Below are 20,999 nucleotides of genomic sequence, written 5' to 3'. Positions count from 1 at the left end.
GTCATTCTTTTTTCTTTCTTTTTTTTTGTGAAGATGCAAACCAAGCTCTGTTTATGATTGTCAGATGTGTGCCTGACTTACGGAGAAAACAAATACACTAGACTGTCAGTGGTATGCCTGGCCTCTACAGAAATAAGGAGAATTACAGTGTAACTTATTTCACATTATGTACAAGTAACGTAATAGACGAATGTGAATGTATTAACCCCGATGTGAATGTGAAACTAATGTTGTGGTCATGAATTATAAAACATATCTGTTTTTTAAAATGCAGTGAAACCTCTTCTGTCTATCTTGATCAAAAGGTAGACAGACATTTAGAAACCTAGTACAGTAAATTGCATTATTAAGTTGGTATACATGTCACCTGCTGGCCAAAATTTTATACCCCCCCTCCCCCTCTCCTTTATGCAATAACTTAAGTAAAGAAGTGGTAAAGGATGTAATGCAACACATCCTTCTGCCTGGTATCATTGAGGTATAATGTTTACGTATGATTATCACACTTTGTTGTGGCCTAAATCATTTATGAAATTTTGTTTTGGAAATTTTTTCTTCTAAAGTGTTTTTTGCATTCTCTGATGATGCCTTCACATAAACATTTTATAGAGGTATTTTTTATTAATTCAACTTAAAATAAAACAATTACCAAATACACTGCCAAATTTTCAAGTGTTTTAGCTGTAGCTTTTATACGAAATTATACGGTTTAAATTTTAAGCTATAACAGTCATTTGAAAGTATCGCCCGGAGGTTCAGGCCGAGTAGTGTCCAGAGAATAGCAACAACGAAGGTCAAAGACTGCCAAGGTTTCACTGTGTTGAGAGTAGCATTTAGTATGTGTGCCAAAAATTAAGTGTTGTGACATGTAAACAAATTGATGTCCAGCAGTTTTAGGGTATTACTGTCTTCTTATCACATGTATGTGAATTGTGTATCCTTAAAATTAGGCTTTCCAAAATTGTGTACGTCCAAATCGGCTAATGAATGAAGTGAGTTGAATGGAGGTTTGTATTATGCAGTAGCTGCATTCATATGTTATTTATTAACAATTGGTTGGCCCATATGATGGCTTCTTTTCATTTTGTGTGCAAAACACACATTTTGTTATAGTACCTGAATGTATGATTTTCCCATTAATGGAGAACAATTGCATTTTATTTATTAAGAAACTAGACTAAATTTTTATTTTATGAACTAAGTATATATATATATATATATATATATATATATATATATATATATATATATATATATATATATATATATATATATATATATATATATATATATATATATATATATATATATATATATATATAATTTTTCTGTGGGGTTCAGTAATTTAGTAATGTGATTGTTCTCTATACATTTATCGTGAGCTTTATATATGGTAATATTAATAGTGCAGGCTTGAGTAGTCATGAAGGCTGAGCTGCTTCCATAACTTTTCTGTCATCTTCCATTTTGTTACTTTCATCATTTTTATTATTACTGAATTTTGTGGACGAGCCAAAGCTTCACTTGAATAGATTTTTGTGATAGGTTGTTGTACTTATTATTGTTATTTATTTAGCATTTGATCCTCCCATAGTTTTATTGCTGGTGCTAAACACTGTTTGTAGTGCATGTAAATAGCTCAACATTTGTACAGTATTGATTTCTGTTTCCAGTTTCATGGTTTCACACTTGTTTCTCCACCCTCCCTCCACATTTTTTATTTTAGAATACTACATCATCTAATTTTTTGACAGTTTCCAAAATACTGTACCTCTTTCTTCTTTAATGACCTCTGATTTTAGTCAACTTAATGTTGTACACTTGATTATTAACATTGAAATTTTTCACTAATATCTTGACATTTATTAATTGTACAGGTACTTAATATTTGACTCATATACTATACATATAAATGTAGTATACACAATTAATAACATAAATATTTGGTTTACATTGCTTTGGGTACAAGTAAGATGAGTTATAACAGTAGATGCACACCAGTTGTCAGCACATATCACACTGACCCACTGGCTGTATCAGTGACCTACACTAAACACATTGTAGGAAATATGATATGTTCTCTCAAATAATTGCTAAAGCATCTTCCTGTAACTTTTCTAGAGCTAATTTTATTTTTTTTTATGAATTTAAATTAGCTTTTATGGTAGCTACGCTTATCACAAGATTTTAATAATTTTTCTTTTTCTTAAATATACCAGTACATTACTGTATACTAGTCTCACCATAGGTCACCTGTTTTCACGAAGCCCTGTGTGGCCGTTGAATACTGTTATAATTCTCTCCTACAATATTCTGAGCTAACAATTATCTACATACAGATTACATATACTACAGTGTCTTGAAAACCTGTCCCTTTCATTTATGCATACCTTTCACCATAGGAAAGTGGTGGTGTCACAAATAGTCAGTTTAACTTTAAAATTTTTGTGTAATATATATATATATATATATAGAGCCTACAGTAGAAGGTAGTCTGACAATCCTACGTACATCTCACGCGTGTACCAAAAATCAATATCTCAACTATTTCAGTGTTATGTTAGTAATGTTATGTTAAGTAATGGTAACGAGTCAAAGGGGGATTGATATTTTAAAGAGTTTGCCACACGTATACCATATCCTTACAGTCAAATTGTGTTTACCCATACTTTTAAACTTGTCTATCTTTTCCCAAGGGTAAATTAAAAAGAGCTGCAAATTGTTTCAATTTCAAATTTTGTGGCCGACTTCTTTGTATATTATACGCCCCCGACTTCTCAACAAATCTTACACTAGGTCAAGTCTAGGCATTTAGAAAGTTACTCGATTGTACTTCTTGGACAGATCAAATGTTCTGTGTTCATGGTCAAAACAAAAAAGTCAAAGAAAACATTTTAGTGCATTGTGTTGATGGAAGTGTCATGTAACTCAAGAAACTCTCGGGTAAACATACAGCTGTGGTGCAAGTCATTTTGTTATTGCAGAACCTAGTTTGGTTGTTTTATGTATGTATTGTTTTTATTATTAAAGAGTGCTCCTCGCTAGAACTATTGCCTCTTTGAGTGGTTGTGTTAGGTGATTCTAAAATTACTACGTATATACTGCTCTTTATGCTAGGTTTATTATGCAGATATGGATTGAATTCACAATTGGTGGATATACTGTAGATAAGTCTCTGGAAAGCACTGAATTTATTTTATTTTTCTTCTTATTTTGTATAGTTAGGCCCTTCCTAAACAGTATTTCATTAATGGTGCATACAGTCTGGTGAGAAAATGAAATACCCCTGTAATACATTAATACTGTACAAACTACTACAGTAAGTATACAGTATTCAGTATATGGAGAACTGTTGTGTAAAGCCTTGATTAGGGTGACTCCTTAGTTTTTTTGTTTTGTTTTTTTACAGGTTTATAGAGAGTTGTCATTCAAGGTTTACTTTAGACATTAATATCACAAAAATGTTTCCTACACGGCACCTAGTACAGTAGTGGAGAATACTGATACGATTAAAAGCGGTAACAATTTGACTACACTGTGTACGGTGAATATTTATGCTTAATTGTTATTTGTTCAGGCTGCTGGTATCAGTCACTCATTGTAGGCTCTCGTGGTTACTGTACTTTCACATAATGCTCTTAATATACAGTGTATTTGTTTAAACAAATTTAATGTTGTTCATTTAGAACCTTGTTTGTTTATTGTATGGTATTTCAATGTGTTTAGGAGAAAAATAATTCTTGTTTGTAAATCCTGTTTTGTTTTATTTTTATTTTTTGTTTCCTCAGAGTAGAGAAGCAAAGTCATTAATTAACATTAAAAAAGCAACATGTAACTTGCTGTCAGTAATTTTTTGTATTGTAACTTTTCAAAATTGTTGAAAGTCTTTGTTGTTTCCATATGTAGTGTAGTAGTGTCGTGCGACAACTAACTACTGTGGCATCAGTGGTTTAGCTGGTGGTGTTGTACACATGCATCATGGAAACATCCCATCACGATGCTCTTCACCATCATTCACAGCTCAGCTTTTTGTGTCCGTTCACCCATACTTCTGTGTGGTGCTCGGTGGTGGTGATGCTACCCCTGCCTGTGTGGGCTAGTGAACGCACAGGGAAGTTGTGGAGTTTTACTGTACACGAAGGTGGGTCGATCATTTTGACCATCAAGTCACACAGTTTTTATGGTCTGTAAGCTACTTACACAGTAAACAATGATTATAGAGATCTATGTGTTTTATTACTCTATCATAGAATTCCTTATAAATGTTGAAAGGGGAAGGAACATGGTAGTGGAGGACGTGCAGAGAGAAGTACAGTATAGTGGTAATGGCGAGGTAAGAGCTACGATGAATATATTTATAGTACATTAATTTTGTGTACGAGCAGTCAGTGAATACCTAGAATAATGCAACTACAGGGTGCTAAATTGAATTTAACCTGAATGAAATTCCTCGAGGTACAGTACTTGAAGCTGTCTGTGATATATACTTACACAAGTTACACCCCATTAACCTGTGGGGTATGGGATGTTTGGTTCGAGACTCAAAAATCACGACGTGCTCTCTGTATACATGTTGTATTGGATGTACAATGCAGCTTGGTGCTGGGAAGTGGCAGCGTGGTTACAAGCGTGATGTAGAGAGAGCTGGTTGGTGAGGGTGCTCAGAGGAGGACAGCTTGTGGGTCGCCATGTTCGCCGGCGAAAGCGAGGGCCGCCAGGCAAGAGCGGAGGAGGAGGTGGTGTAGCTTGCTGCGGCTGTAGCTAGAAGAAGAGAGAGCTGGTTGGTGAGGGTGCTCAGAAGAGGACAGCTTGTGGGTCGCCATGCTCGCCGGCGGGAGCGAGGGCCGCCAGGCAGCGGCGGAGGAGGAGGAGGTGTTGCTTGCTGGTTGGTGTAGGTAGAAAAGAGGCAGGTCGCCACGAGGTCAGGTCTTAAACAGCGGAGGTAGGCGTGGCTTAGTAGTTGACCTCCGTCATGTAAGACGGCGCTGGTTGACCTAGACCACGAGGCATACACTGAGGAATTCGCGGGATCGGCTACTCAGCGACAAACAGCGTTTGTAGGGGAGAAATCCACTACAATACTCCCTCCTTCCCTCCAGGCGGTGTAGGAGACTTGTTGTCTGCAGGGTTGCATGGCACATGTGAGGCAGAATGGGTGGTGCATGCCACACGTGAGCCATAACGGCGATGGCGTGGATGAGCCGGCCGCTAGAGGAGACAACTGTCTAGATACACAATATCTGTGGGAGTAGAGAGGGAGAAAAAAGGTGTGTGGAGGCGATGAATGTTGTGCTTCCCTCAAGGCAGGTACAGAGTCGTCAGATGCGCCTGCTGGTGTGTGTGGGCCTGGGTCAGGAGCAGGGGCTGCGTCAGCAAAAGCGGATGAGGGCTCGTGACAGCAGCTGGGTCCACGACAGTAGCAGGGTGCAGGACGGTAGCAGGGAGTACCTGAGGGAGAAAAGAGGGGTGTGTGGGTCCGCACTCAGGCGCATGGGCCGCGTTGGGAGCAGGGGCTGCATTAGGAGGAGCGGCAGGGTGTACTGCTGGGCCGGGGGCGGCGTCTGAGGCAGTATGGGTGATGCACCTGCTGGGGTATGTGGGCCTGGGTCAGGAGCAGGGGCTGCGTCAGCAGAAGCGGATGAGGGCTCGTGACAGCAGCTGGGTCCACGACAGCAGCAGGGTGCAGGACAGTAACAGGGAGTACCTGAGGGAGAAAAGAGGGGTGTGTGGGTCCGCACTCAGCCGCATGGGCCGCGTCGGGAGCAGGGGCTGCATCAAGAGGCGCGGCAGGGGGTACTGCTGGGCCGGGGGCGGCGTCTGAGGCAGGACGGGTGTGCTGGGGTCGGTAGGACGTGGTGCTTGGGGCAGGAAGAGGAGCTGGTGTCTGCTTAGAGAAGCAGTGCTGCTCTAGGGTGTCTAACCTGCGGTTTAGAGACAGTAGCTGTAGAGCCGATGAGAGCTGCTTCTGGGTGGATAAGCCAGTCTTCCATGTTGCTTGAAGACTGGGAGCGTGATATGTTTCTCCTCCATCCTGTGTGAGTGCGAATCTCCGGGGTCACCATTTGTGGGGTATGGGATGTTTGGTTCGAGACTCAAAAATCACGATGTGCTCTCTGTATACATGTTGTATTGGATGTACAATGCAGTTTGGTGCTGAGAAGTGGCAACGTGGTTACAAGCGTGATGTAGAGAGAGCTGGTTGGTGAGGGTGCTCAGAGGAGGACAGCTTGTGGGTTGCCATGCTCGCCGGCCGGAGCGAGGGCCGCCAGGCAGGCGGAGGAGGAGGAGGTGTTGCTTGCTGGTTGGTGTAGGTAGAAAAGAGGCAGGTCACCACGAGGTCAGGTCTTAAATAGCGGAGGTAGGCGTGGCTTAGTAGTTGACCTCCGTCATGTAAGGCAGCGCTGGTTGACCTAGACTACGAGGCATACACTGGGGAATTCGCGGCTACTCAGCGACAAACAGCGTTTGTAGAGGAGAAATCCACTACAAACCCCTCACCTCGCATGACTACATAATTGTTCATTTTGTCACTAAGAGAAACAAGTGCACATTTAATTGTATAAAGAACGTGTATTATGTCAACTGGAAAAGGTTAAATTAAGCACGGATATAAGTTATGTAATGCTCACGAATATTGCCAGTTAGGGAGGGGTGTAGTGACCTGCTCTCCCTACAACTCCTCTCCCGTCTTCGCCCAGTCTATCAGCAGCGGCGCTTACCTCACACCTCTGAACCTAATGGGCAAAATCGTATAAATACCCCAGCCTCACCGTGAAGGTCATTCTACTCAACGCTCTCAATTGGACAGGACTTCCTCTCAGCAAGCTCCTCACCACACAGCAACTCCCTAGTTACTAGTACATAGAATACATGTAGAGTTAAGCTATTCTGAGTTTCCTTTCTCACCTCCTCCCTGAGTGCGAGATCTCCCTTATTGTGCGTGTGTATGTGGCTATAACAAGAGAAATTAGACAAGTGGTCACATACACTAACACTACAGGGTGAATAATCTTTATGGGAAGGCGACTAATATGCTATAAAAGATGATAGAAATATATTAATCACTTGAAGATTTATCCCCTGCTTATTTCACCAGAAGATTAACCAACTCTAACGTTAATCTAACTTAACTTCTTTTGTCTGACTGATTAAATGTAACTAATCTTATCAGAGGGATTTACTTATTGCGCACACTGACTGAAGTGAAGCCATGCCTTTATCAGGACATTACGTCATGCTTCCCCTTCCTGCTTGTAATGCAAATCACTTAGCGAATATTTATTTATCGAGGTGACAAAATTTTAGTATTTTTTAGGGTTCACTGAAGCACTATACGTTCTATACCATGTTTATATTTCGTGTCATTTCTCTTCCATATATAATTAAAAAATTAGTTTTATTTAAAATGTTATTATCGTTTCAGGTGAGGAAACCCGCACGTGATAACTGTGATGACGTCATGAGGTGCCCTCGAGGGTGTGGGCGATGAAAGTCACGTTAATGTCAAGGGAAATTTATTCGAATTGTACGTATTATGTAAAATATTAATGTATTTTACAAGATATATAAATGTATAAAGTTGATGGTTAATAAGCCGAAACGTAGTCTAATCATTCAATATAAAAACAACAAAAAAGTCTTATTTTGGAAAATGAAAAAAAAATAACGATTTGAATCATTAGTGGGGAAAGTTTATGAAAGAAAATAAATTGATGCAGAACTGAAGATTTAAATATACTAACACAAACGCATATATATATATATTTTAACCTTTAGACTCAAATGGACAGATTGCGTAAGAGGCCTTGAGCAGCTGCCTCAGTATGGGGTTCAGTGGCGAGACGAGGGCCGAGCGGGGAGGTTGTGTTAAAGATCATCCACCAGAGATAACGTAAGTTGTACTGAATTTTGTATTTATACTAGTCGAGGCCAGTAACAACTTCATTTTATTTCAGTAAGACCCAAAAATTAAATGAAGGTGGGGGTGTTTCTAGGAACTGAAGGCTAAATAACATTAGTTTACTAGGTCTAGGGCGCCCCAGCACTAGGAAACAGTAGTCCCTGGTGAGTGTTTTACTGTCTTATAAACCCCAATATCATGTGAAATTCTGATCATAAGAATAAATTGGCTCCTTCCTGCTGAATCATTTATATGTTGAAGGTGCCCGACAGTACCTATCAAATACTGTATAAGTGAGTTAAGAGTAAAATTACAATTTCAACATTTTTATTTACCCGAAATCTAGGTTTTCCCATGATGTTTGGAGTGATTCATTCTGTTGGAAGCTAATCTAACCTAACCAATGCCCTGCCTCCAAATGTTGACAAACATTTCCCATTGACTGACTGAGCCTGAATGCTAAGTGATGTTATGTTTCTTACCCAGCAACCAACCTCTCTCTACAGTAGTACATACGAACTTTCTTAATTAAACCTAAAATAATTGCAATAATACTTTCATCCTAATTAGGTTGGTTTCTTAGTTCAACTTGTCTACGATAATTTATAATATAATTTACGTAATGGATATTATGCAGTGACCGACCAAGTTCCTACTAGTGCTATTTTACCATGAGTGTGCACTTATTGGCAAAGTACTTTCTGTTTAATAATGGCGGGGGGGTCTGCCTCCCGGCTTGGAAGTTAGGTAAAGTTAGGTAGGTTTGGTTGGTTGGTTAGGTCAGGTTCTAGTAAATGTCACGTCTTTTATAATTATATGAACATCGGTGGAAAAAATGAACAAAATCGGACAACTAATGTTTATAGCTACACAACGATCGACTCAGCGAAATAAATACCAAATGCCGCCAGAGTCACGGTCAAATATAGTTCTCACGTTGTTCGCCGGTAATGGACGATTGGTTAATCAGAGCGTACTCAGGGTAAAATAGCGTTAATAGGAACTTAGCCAGTCACGGCAAAATATCCACTGCCATGCGGTTATAAGAAATAGTGTCAAAGCTAAAGGTTCATAAGAGTCCCGGCCCTGACATGATGCATCCCAAAGTGCTAAGAGAGTTGTGCAACAAGCTTGCTGTGCCTCCTGAAGATCCTGTTCTGTAGCTGCCTGGATGAGCAAAATGTCCTCAGTGATTGAAAAATGGCTTACGAGTCCTATTTTCAAGAAGGACGAGCGTCACTCCACGAATAATTATAGACCAGTGAGTCTGACCAGCATAGTATGTAAAGTACTTTATAAGAGATGCCGTGATGGAACATCTACTACAAAACAGCCTTGAAAAGGATTGCCAACACAGTTTTATGCTGGGAGGCTCCTGCTTAACACAATTACTCAAGGTACTGGATGTTTGGACCCAAATTCTGGAACAGGGTGGCAATATAGACAATATATACCTAGATTTTTCCAAATCTTCTGATAGCATACTCCGTGAAAAGCTGAAAATTAAACTGGAAGGGTATAGGGTTTCAGGGAAGTGTCCTAGCATGGATCGGAGATTTTCTGTATGATTTTAAGCAGTGCAAAAAGGACCTGAGTGTGTTTGTTGGCAATGAACTGAAGTTCTTGGGCCATTGTGAGAAGTTGAATCAAGCAACTAAAGTATTAGGTCTTATAAGAAGGTCGTTCAGATATCTAAACAATCCGTCCCTTGTAATGATCTTCAAGAGTGAGGTGTTTCCCTGCCTGGAGTGCCTTGTCTGGCCCCTGAGATATGCTAGGGACTGTTAGTTGATTGAAAATGTCCAAAAGAGGGCCACCTGACTGGCGCCTGCAGTTTGGCACCTCAATTAGGGGCGACCTAATTGAGGTGTATAAGCATCTCAAGGGGCACTACCCAGTCGAGTGGCGGACGCTCACCCCACAAAGGGTCACAGCTCAAGGCTGAAGAAGCTGCAGGTCCAGAAAACTGTGAGGGCAAACTTTTTCGGAGTGAGAGTTGTGAACTTTTGGAACAATCTGCCAGAAAGTGTTGTGATGGCACCAAGTGTAAGCTCTTTCAAGACCAGACTTGACAACACTGGAGCAGGTTCAAGTACATTCAGGAGCCGCTGCATGCCCAGTACTTGCCAACTGTGTGTAACAGAGACGTGAGTGATCGCCCAAATGGTTAACGAGCCGATCGGTGCTGAAGAGGATAAAAGAAAAAGAAAAGTTATTCCTCCACCTGATTTGTTTTATTCTTGAGGTAAGAAATAAGTTTTCTTCTATAGATATTTTTCATTAGGTAGCTAGTTGACCCAGTCCCTTGTCATTAACTGTTGTTGTAATTTGGGGGAATTGCTTTCCTTATTTGGAATTTTCTGCTGTATTTTTGGTTATTTGAGTTAGTCTTGCTACATGAAATGAACCACCAAACATCACTACACCCAAACAGTACAGTACTGAATTAGATATGTGTGTGGTATTGATTATACAGCATGACTTTTTTTTTTTTCCTATTTATATTCAGAAACATGTAAAATAGCACATCTGTATTTGCGTGTATTGTGTGACAATATAACCCAAATATACCATTTCTCTAATGTTTTTCTTTCTTATTTTACATATAGAAACACTTACAACAGGGATTCAGGTGAACCAGCTACTGTACCTAAGAAAATGTAGGATCACCTGAAAGATCTCCATCCCAGCTAACCTAATCCCCCTTACCACAAAATTTTTCTCTCTAGTTTTTCTCATAAATAACAACTCGCATTACGTAATAGGAGATACAATCCTTTCCTTAAACATAATGAAATGAGACTATTACTCTTGGTGCCACAATCCTGATCATCACCAACATTATTTGGCAATGTATCATTTTCCTCTTGGGTTGGTTCTGTAAAGCAGGTAACACTCAACATTTTTGTGTTTCCATTTAATACAACTGAAATTCTGCAGTACTGTACTCAGATATCTACCATTATTTCTAATGTGATTGTTGGTTGAACACTAATAAAATGTAAAATTACGATACTATATTTTTTCATGTATTTATATCCGTACATGTATAGTTTTTCTGAATACGTACCGGTACATTATATGACACAAGTTCTTCAGATGCATAGCTATATAAATCAAAGTTATAGATTACACTGTTTATTATACTGTACTGTCTAATAAAACTGGAAAAAAAATAGTAACTTTGAAATTTTTTAATGAAGGGCGACATAAATGGGGGTTGGCTTGTATTTAGATGGTTTGTCCCTCTTAAGCTTTTCAAAAGTCTGGTGCTCCCTCACTTGGAGTACAGTATAGTACAAAACATCCAAAGGAGGCACCTTATGTAGCTACCAAGAGTGATTAGAACCCTTCAGTTGCTTAGTTTAAACTAGAGAAGGGCAAGTAGTGATTTAAAGAAAAATTTAAATGCACCTGAAAGGGCATTATTCATACATTTGTACATATTTGGAGTTTGCGGATGCCTGGTCCACTAAGGGACACAGGTTCAAGGTAAGGAAGTCACAGGTATAGAAAAATGTCAGAGTTAACTTCTTAGGAGTAAGAGTTGTGAACTTTTGAAAGAACTTGCCAGAGAATATTAAGACAGTACTGTACAGTACTACTGAGTGTGAACTCCTTTAAGACCAGGTTTAAACAACACACACATGTTCAGTTACACTCAAGAGCCTGTAGATGCCCAGTACTTGGCAACAGTGCATAGCAGAAAACAGTCTAACTGCCTGACCAATAAGTAAGATGAGCAGTGTAAAGAGGCTATATCTACTGTATATATAGTGTATAATTTTTAACTAGTTTGTTGCTAATAATGTTCTAAATCATGCTTGTGTTGGAAGATTTGCTATATAATCTCCGTGAATATGAAATCCTGCATGTGCATTAGTGTTCAAATGCGTTTCAGTATGTTGCTTTACTTGTATGAATATTAATTTGAGAATTGTTTATATAACTGTATTTAACCGGTAACTTGTTTTTCTTGGTGCAGCTGATGGCAGGAGAGAGCAGAGGTGAGACATGTGTTGTACTGTATTGCAGGGCTTGAACATAACTACTGTACTGTACTACTGTCCCACTACCCCAGAAAATGATACAGTATGTATATTGGATTGTATACTTATCTTGACAAGTTCAACTTAAGATATTCTGAATCCAGAATTAATTTTGGTAGAGGAAGAAACGTACAGTACTAAGTCATGTTCGGCACATAAATATTTGCTATACAGTATTTCATGGGCATTGGATTTAAGCCCTGAATAGTACATTTGCTGGGATACCTCAGGTTAGCTCACTCTCAGATGCTGTATGTGATGTTTTACGTATCCTTTTTCTTTTATTAATGGTATACACGTACTGTATTACTGTAAGTATCTTAGTCTGATTTTCTTAGAAATGTCATATCAGAGCTCAGATTTCATTTTGGCAAGACTTCCTTTTTTTTAAGCTACCGTATCAGAGAGGGATGGCAGCATTGTTATTTTATTTGTGTTTTTATGTTTATTAATTTAAGAGTTTTTAGTTCTGATATTGTTAGTTGTCTTTGGATGGCTGTTGAAAAGTAAGTCTATTGTTTATCATTTCTAATATTCTTTGTTATCAGTTTTTAGTTTTCTATACAGTGCACAGTATTTTGTTTAATAAGATTTTATCTTTGTTGCAAAAGTCTTTTCTGTATGTACAGTATTGTTGAACTAGAAGCAATTACTTTACTGTGTATACTGTACAGGTATAAACACTCGAATCTAGTAGGTCGGTCATCTGTGAGCCGAGACCGACCTGTCACCAGTAGGCAACGTCAAATTTTGTAGGTAGGCCTACACATCACCAGACTAAGTTAGCTCACTTATGTTAGTATATTAAAGGTTTATTTTAAGGTATAGTAAACAAAATCTCTTAGTTTTAGCCATCACAGGTACTTGGCACACTACAGTATAATAGTTAAAAAAAGTTCCTACTGTTTCTAGAAGCAAGTGTGTGCTTGGTTCGTTTTATATCCCAGCAGCTTCTTATAAGTCACAAAACTTTGCGAGAAGTAAAGTCTATAAATGTTTATTGTCAATACTGATTAGATAGCCCAGTATTGTACATTGATTACAGGTAGACCCCAATTTATGAAAGGATTACATTCATGGAAATAATAAAATTGAGGCATATTTTATCAGTGACTCCCATTATATAATGGAAAATAGGTTTATAAAAAATCTACCCTGAAATGTAACAAAATGACATTACCTGGTAGACATATTTTAATGACACTTTTTGTGGGAAATAATGAGTAGTTACAATAAAAGTGAGTTACATGCAGTTGTAAGTTTATGTAATCATAATTAGATAGGTATTATATCTGTACTTCACTATATAGGACCAGGGTGGACGACATTGCTTAACTATATGAGTCACATTGGTTTTCATCAACCTCAGAGCCATCCATCATTTCGTTTATAAGTACAATATCATCTTGTGTTGGCCCTATTGTCATCACAACTGGTTTCATTGACTACTTGTTCATTATAATGTGTGAGAACTTGACACTGTATTTTCTTCATCACAGTTTTCCTGATCACTGTCATCTTCATTGGGCACAAATTTAAGGAACTCGGTCTTTTTCTTATGTGGTAGAGGCCCACTGTATAATATGCTACAGTACAGTACTAGTATCTTCTGTGCAGTCTTATTCAAAGTAAAATGACAATGATTAACTCGGGCATCATTAATTGTAACTGCGTCGCTGGTTGTTTCATCAGGCTGATCCATTATAATGTAAATTTATATCGGTACTTGCTATTTTTTCTTGAATATGGAATACAGGATCTTCATTAATGATGCTATACACATCAAGTGTCTAGACTAGTATAGGATGTCCCCAGAAGCCTGTGTCAACACCACAGCATCTTATGCCAATTTTTTTAATTTTTATTTAAAAACTGCTAAAGGGGCCAACATAAATTGGTTTCTGACTGTATATTTAAATGTATTAATAAAGTATAAATGTGTTCACATAACTTTTGAAATTAGTTTTTACCAGTACCATATGTGTCAAATTAAACTGAAGATTCCTTCAAGATACACTACTTTAATTTCAAAACCAATGTGAACAACAATAGTATACTGTATATTTTATTAATACACATAAGTATAGAAAATTAAGGTATTGGAAGCAAAATTGACATAGCCCACTAGTAGATTTTTGGACAACAGATGGATGGATAACCCAGGGAATAAAATTTAACGTAACACGGAAGTAAATGCCTAGTTTTCCAAGATCTGGTTTGAGAGTCTCTTCCTGTAGCTTTTACGCTCAAGAATGGTAGAGATTTGGGTATACTGTATGTGTAAAGGTGATACAGTAATTATGTTACAAGATTTGATGACCCAAAATACAGTACAGAATATTCAGGCACCTTCTTGTTCAAACCCTGTGTCATTTGTTCATCTTAGTTTTTTTAGTTTCAGAACTCATGATGGTTGGAGTTATGTTTATAATTATAGTTTATTTCTTTTCTCTTCTGTTTTCCAAAGTCACTATAGTACCTAGAAGTCTTCACTGTTACTGTAAATCTTAAGTCTGTAGTGTCACTTTGCTGTCTTTGATATTATGTTTAAACTGAAGTTCTGGATCTGGGCCAAGGAGTGTTATACTGTTCTCATTATGTGTGTGTCTGTACCTTTTCTACCAGGCAATTAAACTATACTTTGTCCACATTTTTAGTAAAGATTCTTTAAAACTTCTCCTTTGGTTAGGAAGCTTTTCTTAACATGAAATATTAAACAGACAGATGAATTGAAGGACAGACGAAGCATAAAGAATATGCTCTCATGAATTGCAGTGCAATCACGCACATTACTGTAATTTACTCTTTTAGAAGGAGAAAGTGACAAACTGCAAAACAAAACAAAATGCTACTGTACAATTACTGTACCTGATTTTTAAATTGATAAGACAACAATATCTCTAGTTTTATGCAGTGAACCAATGAGAGATGAGCTTTATCATATATATATTTCTTTTTTACAGGATCAGACAGCATGTCACATTACGGAGAGACCCACTCAGAGCGCCTGACCCGGAAAGCTCGTGATGCCCCCTTCATGATTGTTGGTACATATCCACAGTTTCTATTTGTGTTGCCTTTTCTTTTAGACTTAAGGTTGGAGGCTAGAAAGGAATACTAGAAAGGAAGAAAGAAGTACAGTACAGGATGGGCACAGACATAATGGTTAAAGTTTCTTGAGATCAGAAAATTGCCTTTTACTCTTACTATACTGTACTTGGTAGAAATCATTTTATGAAATTGTTACTCCTCTTCCAATATTTGTGGTGGGTGGATCATGTATTACAGACAGAAACGTCAATGGAGGGGAGAAGTGATAGTTAATGTTCAGGACAAGTGTACATGATACAAGCAAGCCGAGATAACTGTCCACTAGCTCACATTCCCTGCTCAATATTATAGTACAGTAATCTCATGCCAAATGTGGGTTTACCAATGGCTGTTTTGAGTATCGCACATTAAGAGGAAGATGGTACTTATGTAGCTAATTCAAATACAGGTTTATTTTAATGCATTTAGAATATGTAAAACATCAATTATGTTCTGCTCGTAAGTTTTAATTATTCTATATGTACTGTACTTAATTATTTTAAGGCTCATTAATTCACACAAATTGCTTGAATTTCTATATTTAAAATCCAGATCCAGCATGTAATGGAATACCTTTGTATGAAATTTGAACATACAGTCGGCCCTTAACATACGCAGGGGTTACGTAACAGAGATAGCCGTGGATGTTAAAAATCCGCGTATATGTGCTGCCCCCCACCACAAAAAAAAAACCCTGGCCCCCCATGTCCTTATTTACCGTATATACCTGTGTGTAGTTCGAGTTTTTAAGGCCAAATTATTTGGCAAAAAATTGGGGGTCGACCTCTAAAAGGGTAATAGTTTCGTTAGGTTGAAAAATATTTACCAGTAACTATCAGTAAACAATGGAAACGATGCACCAACGCACCACCAGCTGTGAGTGTCGGTACAGTTGTCAGGGCAGATCTCTTGCGTCATCATAGCAAGCCCAAAGTAGCCAAATCCATGGTATGGTAGCACAGGACGATGTAAAACAAAGTATTAATTTATTAAAGTGTATTTATAGATACTGTACATAAATTTCTTTCATTACATTTGAAACATCAATCTTTGTTAATTAAATTTGAAACAAAAGAAAACTACGATACCGTATTTTCATTAAAATATTACATCACAAGTATATTTTACCTTAACTGTGACTGAGTGAATATACGTACAGTATTCTCAGAAATAAATATGGAAATACTGTATAATATTTTTGCTGGAATGACGTACTTATTACAGTGGAAAGTGGGATAAAATTGTGACGAAAACAATGACTTTCGCTTTCTTTCGTTATTCAAAAGATTTTACCGTAAACGCTTTTCGAATGGTTTTCAGTTAAAAACTGTTGTACTCGTACTGTATTACAATAATATTCTATCCTATCATTAGCCTTATAATCCCACAACTGAAAACCATTCGAAGAGCGATGACGGCAACATCTTTTGAACGAAAGAAAGAGAGTCATTGCTTTCGTCACAATTTTATCCCACTTTCCACTGTAATACGTACATCATTTCAGCAAAAATATTACATTTCTATGTTCTCAGAAATAAATGGTAGTTTTGTTGAAATGTAATGTACAGTAATTAATATTAAAATGCAAAAATAGCTATAAAAACAATTAATACACCCGAAATATACTGGCTGGCATCTCCACTCGTCCCTGCTCCTGCATCCAAGGTCACCACTCCTCCCAACTCGCTCCCTCCGCTCCCTCCTCACCGTCACTACTGCCGACAACAAACACAAATGTTTTGTGAATAATTGCACTTCCACTTCCACTTTCTATGTACAGTACTTGTACTGAACTGTACTGTGCTGTGCATTTTTACAAATAATAAACATGGCAAGAAAAGCTATTAAAAAAAAGAGATAAAAATTTCACTTTAATGTACCGTACCTATCCTCGGCGACAGGGCGGGGGTCATCGGGCTCATCATCACTCAATTCCATAACAGGTGGTGAAGTGGGGGCGACTGTGGATTCAGCTGCTTCCTCACTGCCGCCAGCGATTGATGGTGTTGAATCTCTCCTTCGGCGATCAAAGAACATGGTGATGGGGAGTTGTCGTCTCTTTCTTTTCATTTCTTCCTTGATGTTTTTGTATGGAACAAAAACGTCATCCATCCCTCGCATGAATTTCAGGGCACGCACCATGGAGGGGTCCATACTATAGGCCAGGTTTTTCAGTTCCTCAATCATCCTGGTCATCTCCCCCAACTTCTCCAACGTTATTTCTTGGTGCTCTTCCTCATCCTCTTTCCCTTTCGCTTCCTCTTCCTTGCCTGAGTCTACTAACTCCTGTAGATCCTCCTCGGTCAGCTCAATGTCGTGCTCTTCGATTAGCTCCCTAATCTCGTCCTCTGCCATGTCCTGGAAGCCTTCAACAGCCACTTTCCTTGACAGTGCCAGGGTCTTTTTCACCGCCTCTGCGATGGCTTCGTCAGGAGAAAATCCAGTGAAATCTTTCACACATTCAGGCCACAATGATTTCCAGCAGGCATTCACTGTCTCAGGCTTCACATCCTTGAAAGATTCAGCCACCAAAGATAAGCAGTCGGCAATGTTGAAGTTCTTCCAGTACTGAAGCACATCCAGGTTTTGGTCATGGTCTAAAGCTGAGTGCAGTCTGGCCATCACACGTTTACTGTAGTTAGCCTTGAACGTCTTGATAACTCCCTGGTCCATTGGCTGGATAAGTGCAGTGGTGTTGGGTGGAAGGAACAACACCTGTACCTTTTCATGCAGCACCTCCACTGACTGTGGATGACCAGGAGCATTGTCGAGGATTAGCAGGATCTTGAACTCAAATCCTTTCTGGTGCAGGTAGCGTTCAACCTCTGGCAGGAAACAATGGTGGAACCAGTTGAGAAACAGGTCGCTCGTCGTCCAGGCCTTCTTATTGTACATCCAGAAAACAGGCAGCAAGCTCATGTCGCGGTGTTTGAATGCACGCGGTTTCTTAGACTTGTATATGAAGCCTGGGCGAATGAGGTGACCCACAGCATTGCCACAAAATAGCACGGTGCACCTGTCCTTGGCTGCCTTGAATCCTGGTGCACGGCGTTCTTCTTGGGCGATGAAAGTGCGCTGTGACGTCTTTTTCCAGAACAAACCTGTTGGAAAAGAAAATACTCGTAGTACACCCTGTACTATTATACATATATGGTATCAAAATTGGTATAAAAATATTACACCACACTGTATGGTAAATCACTATGGAATAAAAATATAAAAGCTACTGTATAAAACTCGGACGCATTTATCCCGTTTTCTCTTACAACACAATACAGTACGTACAGTACAACAGGTATTTGAGCATTTTTAAGGTTAAATGTACAGTAGTAATTTATTGTCTTACCTGTTTCGTCCATATTCCAAACTTGTTCTGGCTTGTAACCCTGCTCCTCGAGTATTGCTTTAAACTCTGCTGGGAAAGCTTTTGCAGCCATGGTGTCTGCTGACACAGCCTCCCCAGTCATATTCACATTCTTCAGGCCAAATCGACGCTTGAAATTGTCAAACCACCCATTTGCTGGCTTGGAAAGGTGTCAGTGGTGTCTCAGGTGTGGGGGTAGCAGCGCTGGTACTGGGTACGGGTTCCTTAGCTGCAGGCGTGAAGCGTGAGTGTAGAGACTTAGCTTTCTCCCGGATAAGGATAGAGTCCACTACTACACCTTTCCGATGCTGGTCCTCTATCCACAAAAACAAGGCATTCTCCATCTTCACCATTGCCTTCTCCCTCACTTGGCTGGCATGCTTAGCACTGTGTGGAGCACTGGCACTTACAGCATCACAGATATCTTTTTCCTTTTTCTTGATGGTACGTACGGTGCTTTCGTTCACGTTGTACAGCCGCCCCACAGCAGCGAAAGACATTCCCTCCCTTAACCGATTCAGCAACTTCACCTTCTCCTGCAGTCATCACTTTCTTCTGCCGCTTAGGGGTGACTCCAGCTGGTGTCTTTGATGCTCTTTTAGGGGCCATGGTAAATAAATGTGGGTAGCAAGGGTAGCAACTACAATTCTGATGTCAACACAAGCGTGATTACAGCGAGACTGAGTGAGAGAGCGGGGTGGCGTTTGTGTGAGGTTGTGGGAGCGGGTGGTGTCCTGTGTTCGGTGCCGCTCGCGATTTGAATGTACTTCAATTACTTCAATGTACAGAATATTCCTCCGGCGGGGCAATCTGCGTATTTGTAAATCCGTGTATTGTAAACCCGTGTATGTTAAGGGCCGACTGTAATCTATTTTTTGACCTCGGATGCCAAAATATTTGAACTTGTGTTATCTACACCACTGTAGTTATCCTGTTAGGGCACTAAGGCTGGCTGACCACACTAAATCTTAGGAGACATTCAAGGAAATAAGATAATTGCCTGGATGTCACAATGATTGTGATGTTAAAGTAAAATAATAACTCGCTCTTATTCAGAATCTGGACAGAGTAGATTAAGTTTTAAAAAGTTTTGTATAAAGGGAAAGTTTACAGCAAATATTTTGAAATGTTACTGTTGGGATTCTCTAGCTCTTGAAGATATAAAGTAGATCAGTAACCTAAATTTAGCTTATAAATACTTTGGAAGATAGTGGTGATGAACTGCAGTGAGCACATGTGGTGCAGTTACCAGCCTTGTTTCTTGCAAAGTTATGTGACAGGCATTGCTCTAGCTTCTCAAGCAGTAAGGTAGACAGACATGTGCATCTACTCTTTTTGGCCTTTCCACCAAAGTTTCCCCCCCAAAATTATCAAACATCAGTGCTGTAATCATTTGAAATGAGGTTAAAAACAATGTTTCAAATACCAGTACTGTACAGTATACAGTATGTAAATTTCCTGCTTGGCATTACTTTATCCACTTTGCCACTGACTGGTCTGTTATTCACTGTTGGCAAGAACTGGGCATGCACAGACTTCAGTTGTCAGTTTACTGTACACAGAGTTGCACATCAATGAGTAGCTGTACAGTATTCAGTCCTTAGGAGATATGCAATTTCACTGGCTCTTGTTTCAAAGATTTAGGAAGATAGATAAATAAGTGTTTTTTCTTTTTTTTCTTTTGTCTTCCAGGGCTTGCTGGATTGGCAGGATTAGTAGGCTATGGCATCTATGGGTTCAGAAACAGACAACTCAAGACATCTCTCTACCTTATTCACCTACGTGTGGCTGCTCAGGGTTTTGTTGTGGTTTGTCTCACTGCAGGTGTAGGATATAACTTGTTCAGTCAACATATCTACCCAAGATTATACCCAAAGAGTATAGAAGAGAAAAAAGAATAGGAAACACTAGACTGTAGAAATGAAGTAGATCATATATAATTTCTTTTTGGGGTGGGTATAATTGTGTACAAAAAGAAACCTCGTTGTACTGTAGAAAATGTTCTGAACCTGTTGTTGATACTGTACTCCATTTGGATTTGTTGATCTTTAATTGATCGTACTTCGATTATTTGCCTTCAAACGTTCATTTATTTTTATATTGCATTGTAATTCATATTTAATTTTTTAAAAATCATTGTTACGTCAAATTACTGCAGTGATACTATTTTTCTTTGTACAACAGAAATTTAAATTGCAAAAAAGTTTTGCGCTATACAATACTTAGAGTCTGCAATCACACACATTTTTCTATCATTTTGACATAAGCTAAATTTTACAAATATTGATTCATTGGTAACATATGCTAATCATTTATTTATCATAACCAAGTTAAAAATTATGATTACCCACTTACTGTTGACCTGTAAACATTCTGCAGTGTTTGTTTTCATGCATAGCTTTGTGGATATTCACCGACTGAAGGAAGATTCATGGTCGGAGATAATGTTCAGTAAAAATTTTATCTATATTAGCTTGGTTATGTCTAAATAGTAATTGTATTTCTTTTGTCATTGTTCAGCATTCTCTTAAAGAGAAATTTAATATATTAATTACAGGAGTATGTTTAGATTATGGTAGTGTATACACAAGCTTAT

At 38.7% G+C, this 20,999-nt stretch overlaps 1 protein-coding gene and 1 long non-coding RNA gene across 2 annotated transcripts; one reads left to right on the top strand and one right to left on the bottom strand.

Moving 5' to 3' along the window:
* Window positions 1-7,429: 7,429 nt before the first annotated feature.
* Window positions 7,430-11,896, top strand: LOC121877423. The gene is made up of 3 exons (XR_006091002.1): window positions 7,430-7,525; window positions 7,791-7,891; window positions 11,886-11,896. It is a non-coding gene; the product is annotated as an uncharacterized LOC121877423 (long non-coding RNA).
* A 2,250-nt stretch (window positions 11,897-14,146) lies between these two features.
* On the bottom strand, window positions 14,147-18,506 carry LOC121877445 (tigger transposable element-derived protein 1-like). Its single transcript, XM_042383210.1, has 3 exons — window positions 18,386-18,506; window positions 17,449-18,140; window positions 14,147-14,221 (listed from the first exon to the last, which is right to left on the bottom strand). The coding sequence occupies exons 1-3, from the start codon at window positions 18,504-18,506 to the stop codon at window positions 14,147-14,149; spliced, it is 888 nt and encodes a 295-aa protein (XP_042239144.1).
* Window positions 18,507-20,999: the final 2,493 nt, after the last annotated feature.

The sequence above is a fragment of the Homarus americanus genome, unplaced genomic scaffold (assembly GCF_018991925.1).
Source record: "Homarus americanus isolate GMGI-L3 unplaced genomic scaffold, GMGI_Hamer_2.0 scaffold367, whole genome shotgun sequence".
Classification (NCBI taxonomy): domain Eukaryota; kingdom Metazoa; phylum Arthropoda; class Malacostraca; order Decapoda; family Nephropidae; genus Homarus; species Homarus americanus.
Note: the sequence above shows the minus strand (reverse complement) of the source record. Positions and strands in the feature narration are given on the sequence as shown.